The sequence below is a fragment of the Lynx rufus genome, unplaced genomic scaffold (assembly GCF_022079265.1).
Source record: "Lynx rufus isolate CCGP_SWC_20201006 ecotype Redwood Valley unplaced genomic scaffold, mLynRuf1.p SCAF_22, whole genome shotgun sequence".
NCBI classification, from domain to species: domain Eukaryota; kingdom Metazoa; phylum Chordata; class Mammalia; order Carnivora; family Felidae; genus Lynx; species Lynx rufus.
The window spans coordinates 10,012,273-10,033,089 of NW_025814837.1; the positions used below are offsets into that span (position 1 = coordinate 10,012,273).

Here is a 20,817-nt window from a genome sequence, read left to right on the forward strand (position 1 = left end):
GTTACTTTTTCTCTTTCTCTTCCTCCCTCTCCTAATTCAGGAAACATAACTGGGTGTTGTTTGTTCTTCAGCCCCACCAGCATATTACTACAGGTGACTATAAGGAGTATTTGACCTTTACGTCCGTGCTGTCCAGTACAGTAGCTATTAGCCATATACGTCTGTTGTCACTTAAAATGTGGCTATTGAAATTGAGTGATGCTGGAAGTACAAAATGCACTGAGTTTCAAACGCTTAATATAAAAAAAAGCAAAATATCTCAAAAATGTTTATATTGATTACATGTTCAAATGGTAACACTTAAGCTATCTTTGGTTAAATAAAATACACTAAAAATTAATTTTGCTGTTTCTTATTGCCTTTTTAGTGTGGCTATTAGAAAACATAAACTCACATATGTGTTCTATTGGACAGTGCTGCCTTAAACGCATAGGTACAATATGGAGGCTTGAAATTTTTTGCTCACTTTCTATCATAGATATAACTTCCTGTTCCCTAAGACTTATACCCTTAAGAATTTTAAAAATTTGAATCATGCAGCAGTTAAGTTCTTCTATGAAGCAAAGATTTCTATCTTAAATGCAAATCTTACTCCATCCTAGAAGACTGATTAATCAACAACCCTCCTCATTTTCTATTATTTTGTTTATTACTTAATTCTAACTAGCAGAAGAAATTAGGATTTAAATTAGCCTGGATATATTTTTATATTTTTATAAAAGCTAACAACCTTGCAATCAAACGCATACATTTTCTTAACCCATTTATTGTCCTTCCTTCCTACTGGTCCTTGCAACCAAGCTAATAGAATTCATACTCTCCTTTGAGCTAAAATACTCATTTAAAATTTATAACATCATGGTATAAAACTAACCCTACAATAAATGGATACATTTGCAAAGCAATCTCTAGTAAAACAAAGGAAGGGGGCAATCATCTAGACTTTCAGGTTAGGAAATTTGAGCTTTCAGTGCATTTTCTTAAAATAAGTAAAACTACATTTTCCTTCAGAGGGAAAAAAAGTCACACTCCTACTGAATATCACTATTCATAACTGAGCTCATACTTAGATTAATGGTTTCAAAGCCATCGGCCCATGCAGGAAAACACAAATCATTTCCATATTTTTTTGGTAGGGAGAGACTCCAACCTTTGTAATTACTCTGCCCATCAAGAGAGTAATGGCTCAGATTCATTTCTCTTTTTTTAAAGGAAAAAATAATAATGATCACTATTCTTCATTGCCCCTACTAACTATTTCCATCCTTCCCCCAGCCCCATAAGATTACCCACAAAAAAGATGCCTGCCCCAGACCTGTTCTTCCTTGTTAGACTATATACTGAGGTGTCACTTCCTCCCTTCTAAAGACAAACCAGCAACACAAGAGGAAACGAGCTGGGGCACTGAGCAATGGCAGTGGAAGAGTGAAAAAGAATCCAGGATCTACGTCAATCTATTAGTCAGAAAATAGAGCCGTGAGGAACTTAAAACAGTTCCATGTTTTAGTTTTGGATCTTCCTTAATACAAACTTGTCTGAGGAAGTTCTTCCAATCTCTCCAGTGCTTGGTTGGTACCCCCATGCAAAGTTTTTCAAGTACAGAAAGCAAAATTCTTTTGTAAAATGATTACCAATAGGAGGTGTTATGGTTCAGAGCCTAAACACACTCCATACATATTTTCACAATAAAACAGTTAACTGTTCCAGCCTATTAACTTCTCTCCCAAGCATATCAAATTTAGCATTCAACTATGTTGTGCTGAAACAAACCTTGTTGCCGTCTCCCCAAGTTCTTGCAGTGGTCCATACTTATCTATATACTTCTGACAAGATCTTATGTGTGCCCTCATTTCACTGAGGCAAACCTATATAAAAGCAAATTCAAAATAAATTGCCTGTTGCAAAGGGGCTCAATGAAGTCTTATGATCCAGCTTTATTACTTTCATTATTTCAAATAAGATCATATATAGTGTGGGGTCAATTGATTAAAAGGATGCATTCATGACAACAGCACAACAAAGTTAAGGCATTATCACAAATAACACTTTAGAAATTTCTCTAATACTTCAAAGACCCAAATGTTGAGTTCTTGAATTTGGTTCTTCCAGAAAGCATATGTTTTTTAAAGTGGAAAGACATTTATTAACTCAAATTTACTTTTTTTGGATGCCATTACCTAATCTGGTGACGGTTAAGAAGTAAGAAAGAAAAAGGGGAGAGGAAAAAGAGAGCAAGGTGGAGGAAAGAAAAAAGAAAACAGTAAAAAGAGACAGAGGGAAAGGAAAACCATGACAGATAAAAAGAGCCAAAAGATGGATTTTAATTTTAAAGACGGTCATAGTAAGTAAAGGAAATCCTGTCCCTCAGGGAAAGATATAAATACCACAGTTTTATAATATATCCAATGGTATTACATGAATTCACAATACACAGTATACTTAATGGCCCCATTAAGAGCAAACATAAAAGACAGTTCTTACAGTCCATTTTTACCAAGGCAGAATAAAGAGCCCTTGTTCCTCCAGATATACATTCAGAGATCCTAACCATGAGGCTGTCTGTGGCTAAATAACACATATTCTACTAAATGTTTCATTAGAAACTGATAAGATCTTGTGCTAAAAGAAGCTTTGTACTGCTGTGGTAAGGTGGTCGACCCACCCTGCTTCGTTTCACTCAAACTACGGAAGTTAAACCTCAAACATGAAATCTAACGTGTAAGGAAACTGTTATAATTGCTTAACAAAAGACAAAAACAAAAGCAAGTGGAAAAGTGAAAACATATCCTTGTTTTACACATATCCACCTAAAAGATGTACAAAGTAGGACCGATTGAGGTAGCTGTCAAAACACTGTTTTCCAACTTTTAACAACCAACTTTATACGTCAATTCTCTCGCATCTTGTTATTACTTTTGTTAAAAGTTCTTCCTTTGTATTTCTTGAACAACAAAGATAAACATTCTTCATACAAATTAGAAATTTGGGGACTGTATACTGACAAAGGAATTGATAAATTCATGGAGTGTCTACTCTAGACACAAAATTGTAGAAGACATTGTAAGAGATGGCAAGCCACTGCGCTTGCTCTATAGGTGCTTATAATCTAATAGAAGGGGGCAAAACCACATGTAGACAAGTAGATAGGAAACTGTTTGATACTGGGGACTCCAATACTAAGGCCAGGCCTCTGAAATGGAAATCTGGCCGTGACTCTGAAGAATAGGTAGAGTCTAAAATGGCTCTAGAAGGTGGGGCGCCTGGGTGGCTCAGTCAGTTAAGTGTCTGACTTTGGCTCAGGTCAATCTTGTAGCTCGTGAGTTCAAGCTCAGCATTGAGATCTCTGCTTCGAATCCTCTGTCCCCCACCTCTTTCTGCCCCTCCCCAGCTGGTTTTCTCTCTCTCTCTCTGTCTCTCTCTCTCTCTTTCAAAGTAAAGAATAAACTTTAAAGAAGGAATGGCAATATCCCTGGCAAGAGGAATAACATAAAAAGGAAGAGACAGAGGGGCACTTGGGTGTCTCAGTTGGTTGAGTGTCTGACTTTGGTTCAAGTCATAATCTCATGGTTCATAGGTTCGAGTCCCGCATTGGGCTCTGTGCTGTCAGCATGGAGCCTGCTTCAGATTCTGTGTTTCCCACTCTCTCTGCCCCTCCCCTGCTTGTGCTCTGTCTCTCAAAAAAATGAAAACACATTTAAAAAAATTAAAAAAAAAAAGAAGTGACAGTTGTAAGAAATACCTCAAAGGAAAAATCAAAATACTTGTGAATAATCAGATATAAGGGGTGAAAAAAGGAAGGGGATTTCTATTCAGGATAATTGAGAGAATATTCTTGTTTCTGATAGACACCAAAGGTGGGATAAAAACTAGATGACACAATACTACAGTGAGTTGGAGTTGTGCATGTTGAATTTTATATGATGACAAAACATATCAAAGTAAAAATAAGCAATAATCTATTATTATAAATATTAAAAGCTATTGATTTTGAGCATTTACCATGTTCCAGACAGTGTTAAAAGCCATACATGTTTTATCATTTTCCCTTACAACCATCCCATGGCATGAACACTATCTTTTTTTTTTTTTTAAAGTAGGATTCATACCCAGCACAGAGCCCAATGAGGGGCTCAAACTCATGACCCTGAGGTCAAGAAGACCTAAGCTGAGATCAAGAGTAGGACCCTTAACTGACTGAGCCACTTAGGCACCTCATGAACACTATCTTTTCCCTCATTTTACAAAAAGATGAACTCATACTTAGATGATGACGTCCCCAAATCACAAACAATGAATGACAGAATTCGTGTTTGATCCCAGGATGTCTGACTCCAAAGACCATGCATACATTCTGTAGTCAGACAGCCATGAACAGATTATGGAGTCTTACATAAATATTCAAAAATATATATTAAGCACTGTGCACCAGTCACTCTTCAAAGTGCTGGGTACGCAGTTGCCAATAAAATAGACAGCCCTTTACCCTCATGGAAATCAAATCTGGTGGGGATAACTGACATTATATTAAAAAATCCCAAAAGCATAATTCCAAATGGTGATGAATAGTACAAAGAGAAAGCATAGGGTACTAAGAAAACATAACATAGATTAACAATCAAGAAAGGTTCTCTAAAAAATTCAGATCCTCAGCACGTAATCTCTCTTTTGATCTCTAGACTTCATATAATAATTAACCCCCCCTTAGCAGTTCAAATGTAACATATTTAAAACTCTGTGGATTCTTCTCCAAATTTGCTCTCTATATCAGCACCTTCACCTACGCATGTCAGAAACCTGGGAGGATTCTTCTGACACTTTATATTCTCACTCACCCCCACATCCAGTCAGTTACTGATTTCCTTCCACTGTCTCTCCTAAACACCCCTCGAAACAATCCTTTATCCTTGTCTAACGCTCTCGCCCTAACCCACCTTTCTTACCTTAGCCATCCTTAGCCACTGAACTGGCTTCACCAATCCTGATGTGCCCCCTCCAAATCATTCTGCGCCCACATGCCAGAGCAATATCTTAAAAATATGAAACTGATCGAAAGCTTACACTCAGTGACTCACTACTGCATTTAGGATAAAATCTAGAATCTTCCCATGGTCTTTGACACCTCACATGATCTAACCAGGCTAGTAGGAAACCCGCAGAAAGATGTGATCAACGGAGAGAAACACTGCAAAGTCCAGAATACAGGAGGAAATATGCCACTGGAATTATGCCAGTAGGCAACATGATGGGGGCGGAGGAGGTCACAGGACCGACGGGAAGGGAGGAAATGGAAGCGGTGGGTGAAAGCATTTGTCTGAAAAATTAGGTGATGGTAGGAGTCAGGGGCCAATTGCACCACAGCCTACACATATGAGAACAGAGAGAAGGAAGGGGAGAGGCAGAGACAATAAACTTTAGAAAGTCAGGGTAGGATGAAGGCAGAGGCATGGGTGAAATGATCAGCTGCGTAACAATTTCCTCAGCAGTCCAAGCCAGGAACCGTGAGCACAGGCAGAGGGCCACTTACCAGGCTGTCACACTCAGCGCAGTTCTGGTACTCTGATTTCATTCTTCTGGCTACATCAGTTGCTGGAACTCCTTCTGAAGGAAGATATGCCCGGCAATAAGGGCAGGTCCATTTATTGTTCTTTAGACTGGTAGCGATACAGGAACGGCAGAATCTACCCAGAAGAAACCAAGAATACATCACTCTCCTGAAAAGATATAAAGGAGCCACCACTCTGTGTTTGTTTGTGCACACTGTATTTTCACGGCACCTTGCATGCTAGGAGCTGTACTACCAAATGCAATGTGCATTTGCATCCCCTGCTTGGCAGACAGTCTCTTGCTTTCACATGAGACTTCTTTGGAGTCACAACTCACTTCATGCACTGCATGCACTGAAACAAAAGAACACAAAGTAGTGGAATAGAATTCCCATAAACAGAATGAAAACCATAACCCAAAGGATACTTAATGTGTTCTTTCTTTTCTTTAATTCTGGGGGGGAATTCGGGGAGAAAATAGGTCTTTGCTCTGTGGGATTTTGTATGTTAGAGAAGAAAGTAGCAAGAAGTCAAGGAGGCAAAATACCATACATGTTATTATTCTGCTAAACTAATCGTAATGTCTGGGCACCTGGGTGGCTCAGTCGGTTGAGTGTCCAACTTTGGCTCAGGTCATGATATTGCAGGTCGTGAGTTTGAGCCCCGTGTCCAGCTCTCTGCTGACAACTCAGAGCCTGGAGCCTGCTTCAGACTCTGTGTCTCCCTTGCTCTCTGACCCTCTCTCTGCCGCTCGCTTTCTCTCTCTCTCTCTCAAAAATAAATAAACATTTAAAAGTATTTTTTTAATTGTTATATGCACACAAAGGATGCTGACATTTGCATTGTTCTTGAGGCATTTGCTTGATGTTTATGCCTGTCCAACATCCATTTCCTCTTTCTTGCAACAGCATCCTGATTTTGCTGTGCAGGAACTACACCTCTTAGACACAATCTGGTGGGACCTCAGTCAAGGTGCCCACAATCCCCTGCTGAAGACAAGAGCACCTGGAATGGGCCAGACTCAGTAAACCCTCTCTCTAGAAGATGAACACTAAACAGACTGACATAAAGACCGATTCAGCAACAACTTGATGGGATTGTCCTGCTCTTTATTTGGAATCCCAGATCTGTCTAGATCCCTACCCTTTCTTTTTTCCTAGATGGTTTGCTTTTATTGTTGTTTAGTAACTTTTTATTCGAAGTAACTTTAAACTTCATACACTGGTGTTTTTTTTTAATTTTTTAATGTTTTATTTATTTTGCAGACAGAGAGAGACAGAGCACGAGCGGGGAAGGGGCACAGAGAGACAGAGACACAAAATCTGAAGCAGGTTGCAGGCTCTGAGCGGTCAGCACAGAGCCCGACACAGGGCCCGGACCTACGAACAGTGAGATCATGACCTGAGCCAAAGTCAAACACTTAACCAACTGAGCCACCCAGGCGCCCCTTTTGTTTTTTATTTTTAACAAACTTTAAAACACTTCCAAGTGCCTTAATTCATTTGACCTTAACAAACCCCTAGGAAAGATCACTATTGCCACTTCTAGAAGAGGAAATTGAGGCACATCAGGGTTAAGTTACTTCTGCAAGGTCACAACTGTAGAAAGTACCTGAACTTGGTTGGTCTTAAGCTGGGTTTTCCGACTCAAAATTCAGTAACTGTTCTTTCAAGAGAAATTCCTACCAGAATCAAGAGATCGAAGTCCTCTGCTGTATTTTCCTTCTCTGAGCTTCAGGTGATTAACAGGTGATTAACTGCACGTTGTAAGGCACATTCTGCCCTTGCACTTCTTTGAGTTCCCAAGAAGTGGTTCTCAGAGTGTACTTTTGAAGGGTATTTATTTCAAGTGGTCCATATGCTCAAGTTATACTTCTGACACAATACCTTCGGTTCGTTTAATTTAGGAACAAGCGGATGATACTTTGTTTTTGTTTTTAGTCAACTAAAAACCTTCCCCTTTCCTCACAACTTACTTGAGTTTTATACCAAGACAAACAGAAGACTAATATTGGTGCCCTGCCCTGTGGTGGACCCTAATAGACATGATCTCACCTAGCTCCCAGAGTAACCCTAAAATGCTGCTCTGCCTTTTCCTCACTTGACTGGAGGCAAACTGAGGTTGTTCACAGAGGTGTAACTTGCCAAGTTTACACACCCTGAACCCCAGGTAGTTTTGGTCGGGGCTCAAAAGTCTGTGTAGAAGGTCTTCAACTTACAGTGGTTCCACTTACGGTTGTTTGACTATAGTGATGCAAAGGCGATACTCATTCAGTAGAAACTATACTTCAGATTTCGAATTTTGATCTTTTCCTGGGCTAGGAATATGCAGTATGATGCTCTCTTACAATGCCGGGCCCTCCCAGTCAGTCACTCAGGGAAACAACCAATACACTTAAAACCATCCTACACCTATATGACCATTCTGTTTTGCACTTTTAGTACAGCAGTCAATAATCATAGGAAATATTCAACACTTATGAAACAGGCTTTGTATTAGACGATTTGCCCAACTGTGGGCTAATGTAAGCGTTCTGATCATATTTGGGTAGGCTACAGGCTAGGCTAAGCTATGAGGTTTAATACGTCAGGTGTATTAAATGCATTTTCGACTTACTTTAATTTAGGATGGCTTTACCAGAACAAACCCCATGTGAGTCAATAAAGAGCTGTAGTCCTTTTTAAGTCATCTCAGTTCCTCCCAGTGACCAGCAGAAGCAGCAACACTTTGAGACTGTGGGTGTACTCGTATAAACCAGTGGGCTTTACAGAGTACATTTCTATGGTCATTTTGTGGGTCTTGCAAGTGTTTTTGTAACTACAACTGATAACTACAATGGAAATGCCTAGGAGATATTCATGAAAAGTAGTACACTTCAGGCATTAAAAGAAACCAAGTCCCTCAACTATAATTCCCCTACATTATTTACACAATGATAGACGTGGCAGGAAACTCTCAAATGAGCATACATCGACGTTATTGCATTATATGAGAGAATATTCATTGCAAATCTGGTAGGTCAGTCAATTAGTTGTCCTCATCTTAACAAAAGTGATTATTAAATGGAGAACACACATCAAGGCTAAAGTGTTTTGGAACACACTGACCTTGCTGGTTTTGAGTACATAAAAACCACGAGTTTTTAAAGTGTTACCAATAAGGAAATGAACTTGATCCCACTGCAACTTAAGTCTCATGTTTAGAGTGCAGAAATAAGATTGCAGAACTACTTAGTTCAAAAAAGTCTGAGGTTAGCGGTTAGTTAGCCATTGGGCTCTGCACTGACAGCTTGGAGCCCGCTTTGGATTCTTTCTCTCCCTCTTTCTCTGCCCCTCCCCAGTCCATCCCCAGCTCTCCAGAAGCATTCTCATTCTCTCTCTAAGATAAATAAAAACTTTAAAAAAAATTTTTTTAAATCTGAGGTTAAAATTCTCCCCTTAAAGGTACAGTTATCAAATTCAAATCTTGTGAACTGGAGAATTTAATATCCTTACTCTAGTGCATTAGCATAAGAAGTATACAAGTGATCAAGCATTATATGAGTTATCTAATTAGAATCCATATGGGGATATTCAGGTTTAGGTAATGTGTGTATATATATAAGCTATGTAACAAGGCACAAAAGCAAGATAACTCAAAAATGCAACCTCTTGGAAAGCAAAGTGTAGAACTATGTATATAGTATAAGCTATTTATAATTTGTAGATGTATAAAAGCATCTAGAAGGATAAAAAAAAAAAAAAAGAACATTTACCTACCCATTGGAGAAATGGGAACTGGAAAGAAGAGGTGGGTATGTGGTAGAAGGAGGAGATTTTCATCATCGAATTTCAAGTTTAACCCTATAACCATATTACCTACACAATAAATGATTCTTTAAAAAAGTTAATCAATTATAATCATTCAGGATAAATGGTCTGGTAGTTTTTTAGAAAACAAAATATATAGGCACCCTTTGGTCCTGCAATACCAAGCCCATGTTTTCACTCAAAAGAAGTGAAAACATATGTCTATTTGTACAAGAATATTAATAAGGAATGTTTTCATAACAGCCCCAAACTTGAAATAACCCAGGTGTCAGCAACAAGAAAATGAATAAACAAACTGAGGCATATTCCCCCAATGGAGTACTAGACAACAACAAATTACAATACACACAGCAATATGGATGAATCTCAAAGGCATACCAAGTGAGGAGTGCCCGGGTGGCTCAGTGGGTTAAGCGTCTGACTCTTGATTTCAGCTCCGGTGATGATCTCACAGTTTGTGGGATCCAGTCCCGAGGTGGGCTCTGTGCCAACAGTATGGAGCTTACTTGGGATTCTCTGTCTCCCTCTCTCTCTGGCCCTCCCCATGCGCATACTCACTCTCTCTCAAAATAAATAAACATTAAAAAAAAAAAAAGATATACTGAGCGAAAGAAGCCTGACACAACAGAGCACATCCTGTATAAACTCTACTTATATGAAGTCCTAAAACTGGCAAAACTGATGTATGGGATAGGAAAAAACTCACAACAATGGTTGCCCATGGGGGATACATGGACAGGGATCGGCTGGCGATATGTGGACATGAGGGAACTATCTGGAGGTAACGAACATTTCTGTACCTCAATAGGGGTTATATCTAGGAGGTATTCATTTCACTGCAGGTGTAATTTACCCCGAAAAAACATAAACAAATACTGAAGTCTGGTTAGTACTATGTATGTTGAGAGAAGAAGGAATTGAGTGTGCTGATTACTGTAATCTACTCTGAAATGTATCCAAAAGTAAGGTGGATCAATGATGGATAGGTATGTGATAAAATGAGATAAAAGCAACATAACAAAATTAACAATTGTAGAATCTAGTTGGTGGATATCTAGGTGTTCACTGTATGATTTCTTCCAATTTAGCTGTAGGTGTGAAGTTCTTCATAATAAAACGTTAGGGGAAAAAACGTTAGGGAAAATTAACCATCTTACTATGACTTAAAGTTTGTTCACTCCTGAGAAAAAGTTAGCTGTAAATTTAGGAAGGGAAATTTTTGGAGGATGAGAAACCTGAAATGTTTAATAGAACATGAAGAGAAAAACATTAAAAAAAAATTTTTTTTTAACGTTTATTCTTTTTTTTTTTTTTTGACAGAGAGAGACAGAGCACAAGTGGGGAGGGGCAGAGAGAGAGGGAGACACAGAATCTGAAGCAGGCTCCAGGATCCGAACTGACAGCACAGAGCCTAATGCGGGGCTCGAACTCACAGACCGCGAGATCACGACCTGAGCCGAAGTCAGATGCCCAACCGACTGAGCCACCCAGGCGCCCCGAAAAAAACATTTTTAAAAATATTTTTTAAGGACATCCAAATTCCATCTGAAGAAAAGATTATGCTGCATTTATGCCTACTTAAATAAATTTCTTTAAGTTTATTTGTTTATTTTGAGAGTACGTGTGTGTGTGCACAAATGCATATGAGCGGGGAGGAGGAGCAGAGAGAGAGGGAGAGTGAATCCCAAGCAGGCTCACAGGCTCCTTGCTACTAGCTTAGAGCCTGATATGGGGCTCAGTCTCACGAACCGTGAGATCATGACCTGAGCCAAAATCAAGAGTTGGACGCTTAACCAACTGAGCCACCCAGGTGTCCTACTTAAATAAATTTAAAGAGCGCAAAACAATTTGGAATACAATAAAAGGTTGAAGAGAGAAAATTCCATAAGGAATTTTTATAACCATCGCTTTTAGCAAGAAAAGTTAATCCATGGTTATACAGAAGACTTTATGAGAGAATGCATAAATCTGCACAAACCTCCCTAGACCCACCCATACAAACATTCATGCACTGGTGACATTTTTAGTAATTGCTTACTATTGTCAGTTAGTGTTCGAGATGAAATCGTGGCAGTGCTCTCAGAGTTCTAGAAATGGGAGAGAGGCAATAAGCAGGTAAACAAATAGACCGGCAAATGATAAATGCTTCGAGAAGAAAACAGTTGACAATAAAAATTGAGTGGGGCAGAGAGAGCATTTAGATGGGTGGTCCCTGAGATGATACTTGAAGGCACCACTCTAAGGAAGATCTGGGAATGGTTTTCCAAGCTGAAAACAAAGAGTACAAAAGACAGGGACGACGTTGCTGAGGTATAGAAAGCCAGCATGCTTGAAAGGCAGGAGGTCCCAGGGAGAATACCTGGAGATATGGGAAAGGGGAGTAAAGCCATAACTAAGGGTCATCGGAAGGCACTGGAGGGTTTTAAGAAGGAGGGTGATGCAATTTGACTTACATTATATAGATCACTTGGGGTCCCTGAAGAACAGATTACAGACGTACAAGAGCCTCCTAAGAGTGAGGAGCTTAGGTTTAAGTCATTGGAAGAGTAAGTTCAAGAGAGGGGGATGGCTTAGACCAGCAAAAAGGCAATAGACAGTGTAAGCGGATTCAGATTCAGATTCAGATTCAGAATTTATTTTGGAAGTGAGGCAAAGGGACTTATGACATACCAAATGACAACAAATATATGCCCTATTATAATAAGTAAAATGAGTCAAACACAAAAGAGTACTTATTGTAGGATCCCAAAATGTAGTTCCAGAAAGCAGATGGGGTTGTTGGAGCCAGGGGTTTGGGAAGGGAGTTGTCTACAAACAAGGTGAAGGAGGGGGACGTGGGTGACTCAGTCAGCTAAGTATCCGACTTCAGCTCAAGTCATGATCTTACAGTTCATGAGTTCGAGCCCCACATTGGGCTCTCTGCTGCCATCTTGGAGTCCTTCAGATCCTCTGTCTTCTTCTCTCTGCCCCTCCCCTGCTTGCACTCTCTCTCTCTCTCAAAAATAAATAAAAATTTTAACAAAAACATTTAAAAAAAAAGAATTTGAAGGAACTTTTTAGGGTAATGTAATTAACTGTACTAGGTCTTGTTTGTGGAGGTAGTTATAGGATTATAGATAACTACCAAAATCCATCAACTTGTACACTGTGTGAATCGTACTGTATCACCTCAATAAAACTGAAAAACAACACAACAAAACAAAAATGCCCCAGTGATGGCACGCCTGGGTGGCTCAGTCGTTTGGGCTTCTGACTTTGGCTTGGGTCATGATCTCGTGTTTCATGGGTTTGAGCCCCACGTCGGACTCTCTGCTGACAGCTGGGAGCCTGGAGCCTGCTTCTGTGTCTCCCTCTCTCTGTCCCTCCCCTGCTCATGCTCTCTCTCTTTCTCAAAGAATAAATAAACATTTAAAAAAAATTTTTTTAAATGCCCCAGGGACAATAGACTGGAAACAACAACATTGCATTAAGAAGAGCACCGAAATACATACAGCTCAGAACCATTCAAAATCCTTTTTAAAAAAAATTTTTTTTTACATTGATTTATTTTTGAGAAACAGAGTGAGACAAAGCGTGAGCGGGGGAGGGGCAGAGAGAGAAGGAGACACAGAATCTGAAGCAGGTTCCAGGCTCTGAGCAAGCGGTCAGCACAGAGCCTGATGCGGGGCTCGAATTCACAAACTGTGAGATCATGACCTGAGCCGAAGTTGGACGCTCAACCGACTGAGCCACCCAGGCGCCCCAGAACCATTCAGAATCTTGCAGGCCTCCTTTCTACCCCACCCCAGGCACATAGTAGCTACTCAGTAAACTGAAATAACTAAATCACTTATGAGGAATGGATCAAAGGAGAATTTTCTGGGCAGGGCCCAACATTCCCATCAATAACACTGTTGTATCCTTCTGAAAGAACCCAAGGGATAGAAATGAACACAATAAGCGATTCCTATTTGTCTGCCCCCTCCCCACCTTCATAAGGTGGTTGAGAATGATCAATCATAAAAGACATAATCAGAATGAAGAGAAATTGGATGAAAGACAGAAGCTAAGGATAGAAGGCATTGTATTTTTTTTAAAACTACTTCAATGTTTTCAAAAATTCTGAGTGAGGGGTGCCTGGGTGGCTCAGCCAGTTGAGCGTCCGACTTGGGCTCAGGTCATGATCTCGAGGTTCGTGAGTTCAAGCCCCACACAGGGCTCGCTGCTGTCAGCCTGTCAGTGCAGAGCCTGCTTGGGATCCTCTGTCCCCTTCTCTCTGACCCTCCCCATTTGCGCTCTCCTAAAAATAAATAAATATTTTTTAAAAATTCTGAGGGAGTTGCCATTGCTTTAAAATCAGATCTTACAACTAAACCCAAATTTCTGACTTTTCGTGAAAAGCTAGTCTCCTCCAAGTCTGGACTCAATTCCCCTGTGGTCATGTGGGCTAATGCCCCATCCTGTGGAGTACTCACCCTCCACATTCATTTACATCACTTGTTGTTTGCAGCTCCTGAAGAAATGAATTATGGATTCATTCATATGGAAATGACTCTAAGATCTCTGAAACCAGATGGAAACTTAAATACCCTGCTCCCAAGAGTTATTTTATTAACTCCTTGCTGTTTCCTGAAATTACGTGATTATCAATAAGACCCTTATAATGAAGAGGTCAGCAAAGCATTGTAGAAAACTAAGGAAAGGCTTGCTGAGGACACCGGGTACAATTATGTACCCAATCTCAAGAGGTAAAACTGAACCCTATGTATAGTAAGGAGGGAAGGGGTGCATTAGGGACTCCATGGGGTCTAAGGCTAAACAGGCAAAAGAAGTATCCAGACATCGTCCCAAATGGGACTCTGGAAGAGCCACTGGCAACATGAGGTAGATCTAACATTTTATTTCTGTTCTCAAGAAGCTGCCTCACTGTGGGCATGCCGATGGGAAGCTGAATGAAAATCTTGAGCGGGCTTGGTAAGCTTGAAAATGTGAATAGAGGGGCGCCTGGGTGGCGCAGTCGGTTAAGCGTCCGACTTCAGCCAGGTCACGATCTTGCGGTCCGTGAGTTCGAGCCCCGCGTCGGGCTCTGGGCTGATGGCTCGGAGCCTGGAGCCTGTTTCCGATTCTGTGTCTCCCTCTCTCTCTGCCCCTCCCCCGTTCATGCTCTGTCTCTCTCTGTCCCAAAAATAAATAAACGTTGAAAAAAAAAAAAAGAAAATGTGAATAGAATAAGGGGAATTGCTATTGTTATTCAAGGTGATAAGAATCTTAGGCTAAAACATTCCAGTATAGGGCAATAAACACGTACACACACCCACACACCCCCCACTCCCTCTTCACCTACAAGCATCAGCCTGGACAGGCCTGAGTACAGCTATTCTTAGAGCATAAACCCTCCAGCCACCCACTGCCCCTAAGATTTCCTTTGATGTATTTATGTATTCAATTAGGTTCCACTCAAACTCCATCCCGGGAATGGTTCAGCTTCCAAAACCTGACTCTGCATATCTCTATACCACATTATGTGTTGATTTAAAATTTAATCCCCTAGGGGAGCCTGGGTGGCTTAGACGGTGAAGCAACTGACTTCTGATCAGGTTGTGATCTCACAGTTTGTGGGTTCAAGCCCCGCGTCGGGCTCTGTGCTTACCGCCTGGAGCCTGCTTTGGATTCTGCGTCTCCCTCTCTCTCGGCCCCTTCCCAACTTGTGCTCTGTCTCTCTCTCTCAAAAATAAATAAACATTAAAATATAAATAAATAAAATTTAACCCCCTAAAGAAAAATTCTATTTTTTTTAACTTAAAATCTTAGAGGGGTGCCTCTCGTTAACCTTCAAATGCTGTCCTCAACTTGCTGTATTTGACTGTCAATTAAATAGGGTTGGCTAAAGCCATGCTTCAAACTTGAACATGGCTATCAATCACCTAAACATCCTATTAAAACAGTTCCCAATTCAGTAGATGTGAGATGGGGCCCAAGATTCTGCAATGCTCCTGGTCCACGGGCCCGCAGCCAAGTTCTGAGGAAAATCTCGACATAAAACTCAATCTGCTACATTATTTAGGTTTTGTTTGTTAGAGAATACATAATTTAACAGATCACTAATATTTAATTTGCCTATGACAATACTAATGTTGCTAAGTAAACACAGAGCAGTCCAACCACCAGAGGAGGCATATTTCAGGCCAGCTTAATCACATCTTTCTGAAATTCTCAGTAATACAGGGACAGATGAGTAACCTCATAAAAATAATGGAATTCAAAAACTATGATGGAACTGCTATCTGTTACTCAACTACATAGCATCCGTTGGCTGTCACTATAGAGTGGTTGTTCCTGCCTGAGGGACATTCACCAAAGTATTCAATCTGCATTTTATTTTAGACTCATTCATTAATTCAACTAATATTAAACATCCACTAAGTGCCAGACTTTTAAGGAACAGCAATGTAGGAAGTAGCATTCTTTTATTAGAGCAATGGCTTTCCAGAGTGTTTGGACCTTGATGGTACAAGAGATTCTAATCACCTGAATTTAAGTGATGCTTAACCCAAGCACACGGGGAAGAGGAATCATTCTGTATACACTTGCTTTAACATCAGGGGTCTGGATGCTCATATTTAAACTTCCAAGTTTCATCTTGAAGTCAAATCACAGGTCAAATAATATGTCAATGATAATTGGCAATCAGTTAGGAACTTCCACAATATTCCACTTCTTCAATTCACCTGCATCTGCGCCCATTTAATGCTCTACATCCTGTGAAATGAATAAACTGTCCATTCTCCTAGCTAAGGCCAATCCTCCCTCCACTCCCCAATCCGGGCTTGTAAATTCCAGCACCTTCCTCCCACTCCAGGGCATTGCTTCTGAAATTCTCTCCTCTCCCATGAATGAGTTTCCCCCTCACTATTGATTCATTTCCATAACCATGTGGCATACACCATTTTTCTTCTCTTATAAGAAAACTCTCTTGATGCCACTTCTCCTTCCTGTTATTGTCCCAATTTCTCTCTTTCGCTTTGCCTCCCAACTACAACAAAGGAATTCCTATGCTTCTTTCCTCTAGCGCCTATGATCGATCACCAAACCACTCTAATTAGGCTTTGGCACCTACCATTCCACTGAAACTGCTCTTCTCAAGGTCACCAATAGCCTCCACATTACTAAATCCAGTGATCAATTCTCAATCTTCATCCCCCAGACCTTCAAGCATCACTAGATTCAATGGATCCCTCTTCCCTCCAAAGTGCTTCTTGCACTCATTTGGCCTCCAGGACACCAGATGGTTTCCTTCCTACCCCTATAGCTACTTCTTTTACAAGTTTTCTCTCTCTCTCTCTCTCTCTCTCTCTCTCTCTCTCTCTCTCTCTCTCTTTTAATGTTTATGTATTTATTTTGAGAGAGAGAGAGAGAGAGAGAGCGCACATGCACAAGCAAGGAAGGGGCAGAGAGGGAAGGAGAAAGAGAATCCCAAGCAGGCTCCTCCCTGCCAGTGCAGAGCCCAATGTGGGGCTCAATCCCATGAACCATGCGCTCATGACCTGAGCTGAGACCAAGAGTTGGATGCTTAACTGACTGAGCCACCTATGTGCCCCTGATTTTCAGGTTTTCATGTCTCAGCCTCCAAATGTTGGTACGTACCACTGCTCAGTCCTTGGACCTCTATTCTTTTCTGACTACACTTACTCCTCAATAAATTCATCCAGTCCCATGGATTTATATCAAGGATATGTTTATGATTCCCAGTTTCATTTATCTACAGTTCAGATCTTCCTCTGAACTCTAGACTCATATATCCAATCGCCTATGCAACATCTCTTGGTTGTCCCAAACTTGGCCTGTCAGTTATGGAACGCCTGACCTGACCTTGTTCCTCATTCCACCTTCCCAGTCTTTCCTATCTCAATTAGGGCAACCCCAACCTTGGCTCAAGCCAAGCACTTTACACTCAGCCTTGACTCCTCACTTCCTCCCACACTCCACATTGAATCCATCTTGTTAGCTACACCTTCATACTGATCTAAAATTCCACCATTCACCACCTCCACTGTTCCCTTGCTGGTTGGTCCTGGTCTCTTTGCTGGATTATTACAGTGGCCTCCTAACTCACTCTCCCGGTCCTGCTCTTCCCACTGCAGTCCATTCTCAACACAGCAGCCAGAGTCATCCTTTTAAATCAGCTCATGCCATGACTCTGTTCAAAATCCTCATTTAGGGGCGCCTGGGTGGCTCAATTGGTTGAGCATCAAACTTTAGCTCAGGTCTTGATCTCATGGTTCAAGAGTTCAAGCCCGGCATTGGGCTGTCTGCTGTTGGCGCAGAGCCTGCTTTGGATCCTCTGTCCCCCCTTTTCTCTCTGCACCTCCCCTGTTTGCACTCTCTCTTTCTCAAAAATAAGTAAACATTTAAGAAATAAAATAAAATAAATGTCCCACACCCCATGCAACTGCCCCTTACATTTTTCTCGAGCTGAACTACCTTCCTCACCTTCTAACTTCCTCCAAAAAAAGGTTGTTGAGACCCTGTTTATTAATAGTTCATGCTGAATTAAGTATAGAAATTGAGAGAAGTATTTTCAGAAGCTTGTATAGAAATCTGACAGAGTAATTTTATGTCTGTTGAGTATATTTAATAACTTTTAAAATGAGGGCTTGTGTTTTATGTATCTTTGGTATTTTTAAATTTCAGTTTCCCATAATATGTTTTTTATTTTATAAAAGTATTGGGGGGCGCCTGGGTGGCTCAGTCGGTTGAGCGTCCGACTTCAGCTCAGGTCACGATCTCGCGGTCCGTGAGTTCGAGCCCCGCGTCAGGCTCTGGGCTGATGGCTCAGAGCCTGGAGCCTGCTTCCGATTCTGTGTCTCCCTCTCTCTCTGCCCCTTCCCCGTTCATGCTCTGTCTCTCTCTGTCTCAAAAATAAATAAATGTTAAAAAAAAAAAATTAAAAAAAAAAAGTATTGGTCAGTGATGGGCTGAAAAACACAACAAAACAAACAAAACCTCAGTGGTTCTTTACAGCAGATAATTTGAGAAGCACTGCTCTAAATATCTTTAAAATTGCATCTCTCCCACATACTTCCCATCCCATTCCCTCGCCTATTTTTTTTTTTATCCTTAACACCTATCTCTATATGACAAGGGATATACTTAAAAAAATTTTTTTTTAAATGCTTTTATTTATTTTTGAGAGAGACAGAGACAGAGCACAAGTAAGGGGTAGCGGGCAGAGAGAGAGAGGGAGACCACAGAATCCGAAGCAGGCTCCAGGCTCTGAGCTGTCAGCACAGAGCCTGATGTGGGGCTCGAACCCACGAGCTGAGCTGTGAGATCATGACCTGAGCGGAAGAAGTCGGACACTTAACCAACTGAGCCACCCAGGCACCCCTCAACCTCTTGATTCTTTTAGATAACTCCCTTAGCTCCAGCTCTGACCCTTCCCCAAACCCACTGTCCCAGTGCCTTTGGGATATTTCTATTTGGATATTTCCCTCTCAGACCACTGTACGCTCAACAAGCCCCATCACCTGTTCATTAACAACCTCCTGAGCTGAACTCTGTCCCCCTTTTATCTGTTACTTGCTAAGGAGTTGCCTTCCACCCCTTTCTCCCCCCTTTATCATATCCAACTGGTCAACAAATTTCCTTGAATACTTACTTTAAATATAAATCAGACTCCCTTTCAGTTTCCTTTATACAGCTTCAACTTATCTGCCCCCTCCTCATCTACCCCCTCCCCCTCACCCACTGATAGTAGAAGATAAAGTAGAGGTAGGAAACCTTTCCCCCAACATATGTTTTAACAACTGATACAGAGATATGAATAGAGTCAATTTGAAATGACAGAGCATTAAAATAGAACTTCTTAAATTCAAGGCCACCAAAGGAAAAAGAACTAAGCTAAAAGAAAGGCTATCTGGGACATCTTGAAAATGTCATAGATCAATCTTTTATGGCCCGGTTTTATTCTAAAAGAAATATAAAGATAAGAAATAATACTGTTCGTGGGTTCTTGCTTTGTGGAATGACTTTAAAGGAAATAGAAATCCTGTATTGAGGCCTTATGATGAGCTACTTTTACATTTCTTAAAAATTCATAAAAATTCCATTATTCACCCTATTTTACAAATGAAGAAACAGTCAAAGAGATTCAGCAACGTGGTGGTCAGACTGCTGGTCAGTGGCAGGGCTGAATTTCAAATCAAGCCCACTGTTTCTACTGCATCACAATACGATTTATAAAGTGCTATGTACATATTCATTCAATGTATTTTTGCCATTATTAATATCTTGCTTGACTTGAAATAGGTTTATTTTATTTTACTCATTATTATTATTTTTTTTAAGTAGGCTTCCACACCCAGCACGGAGCCCCACGTGGGGCTTGAACTCACACCCTGAGATCAAGACCTGAGCTGAAATCAAGAGTGGCACCCTTAAAGGACTGAGCCATCCAGGAGCCCTCTATGAAATCAGTTTATAAACAGAAATCAGCATACACAAACAAGTTCAAAAAGTTTGGAAATTAGCTTCCATATGGGATAATACAGACAGGTTTCATCTGCATTTCTTCATTTTCCAATCAAAGGTCAATGGAAGAGAGTAATTCATTTCAGAAATACAAATGGTGTTAACAGCACTCACAGTCTCCAGTGCAGAAGGAATTGGAGTTAACATTTAGAAAGTGGAAGGGGCCCAAGTAAATTTGCCAAAGGGAGGAATATGGAAATTCTGCCCACAGCCAGAACAATGGACATAGATTTGTCAAAACAAAGAACAGTAAAAGTGAGGGAAGGCCATTCCTCCAGCCCTTGTTGTGCTACTTCATGACTATTTTTCCCGTTGCTGGTTTCCTATTCAAACTCTAACAAAGAAAAAGATTAAACAAAAGATTTAACTTTTTACACCTATGTATTATCCTTCAGCAGAACCAAAACCCTGCGAACAGTAAGTTATAGTATTCAAACTCCAAAAGGAGGGGGGTGGATAGAAAACTATCCCCAATCAGATAACAATCTCCAATACCAAAGTCACCCAATTCAATTCAGTTCTACAAAAGACACCTTCAAGACTTGACACCCACTGTGTATCTTTGGGGCAACTTTAAAGTTTTAATGCTCATTCAGGCTACATTTAAATGTAGTTACCACAAGGTTATTACTGCCCTGAGCTAATCAATATATTATACCCTCACACAACAATATCTTGGCTTCCATCTTGGCCTTGGGGTTTATGTCAATGAACTATATCTGGACAGCTGAGAAACAACATCAGTAATCAGACAGGAGGTCAATTAGACTTGAGTTTAAAGTACAAAGCTGAAACAACAGGCCCTGAAAATGCAGCCACAAAATAATGCCCAGGGCACTCTTTATTTAAAACACTGTGTGGGCTGCATTTTTCTTCCTTGGCTCACTACTGGGCTTTTCAGTGGTGAAAACTGCTTCTCAGTTACTGGTCTATAGGTGTCAAGGACCACCTCAGTC

The 20,817-nt window shown here is 40.6% G+C and overlaps 1 protein-coding gene across 3 annotated transcripts in view; it reads right to left on the bottom strand.

Annotated features, from left to right (window-relative positions):
* Positions 1 to 20,817, bottom strand: part of RNF125 (ring finger protein 125) — a 96,274-nt gene that overhangs the window by 17,829 nt on the left and 57,628 nt on the right. For all 3 annotated transcript variants that reach the window (XM_047086940.1, XM_047086939.1, XM_047086941.1), the window contains 2 exons: positions 5,525 to 5,678; positions 1,771 to 1,865 (listed from right to left, as the gene is read on the bottom strand). In XM_047086940.1, the coding sequence (XP_046942896.1) occupies positions 1,771 to 1,865; positions 5,525 to 5,678 (249 nt within the window). The remainder of the gene's footprint in view (positions 1 to 1,770; positions 1,866 to 5,524; positions 5,679 to 20,817) is intronic.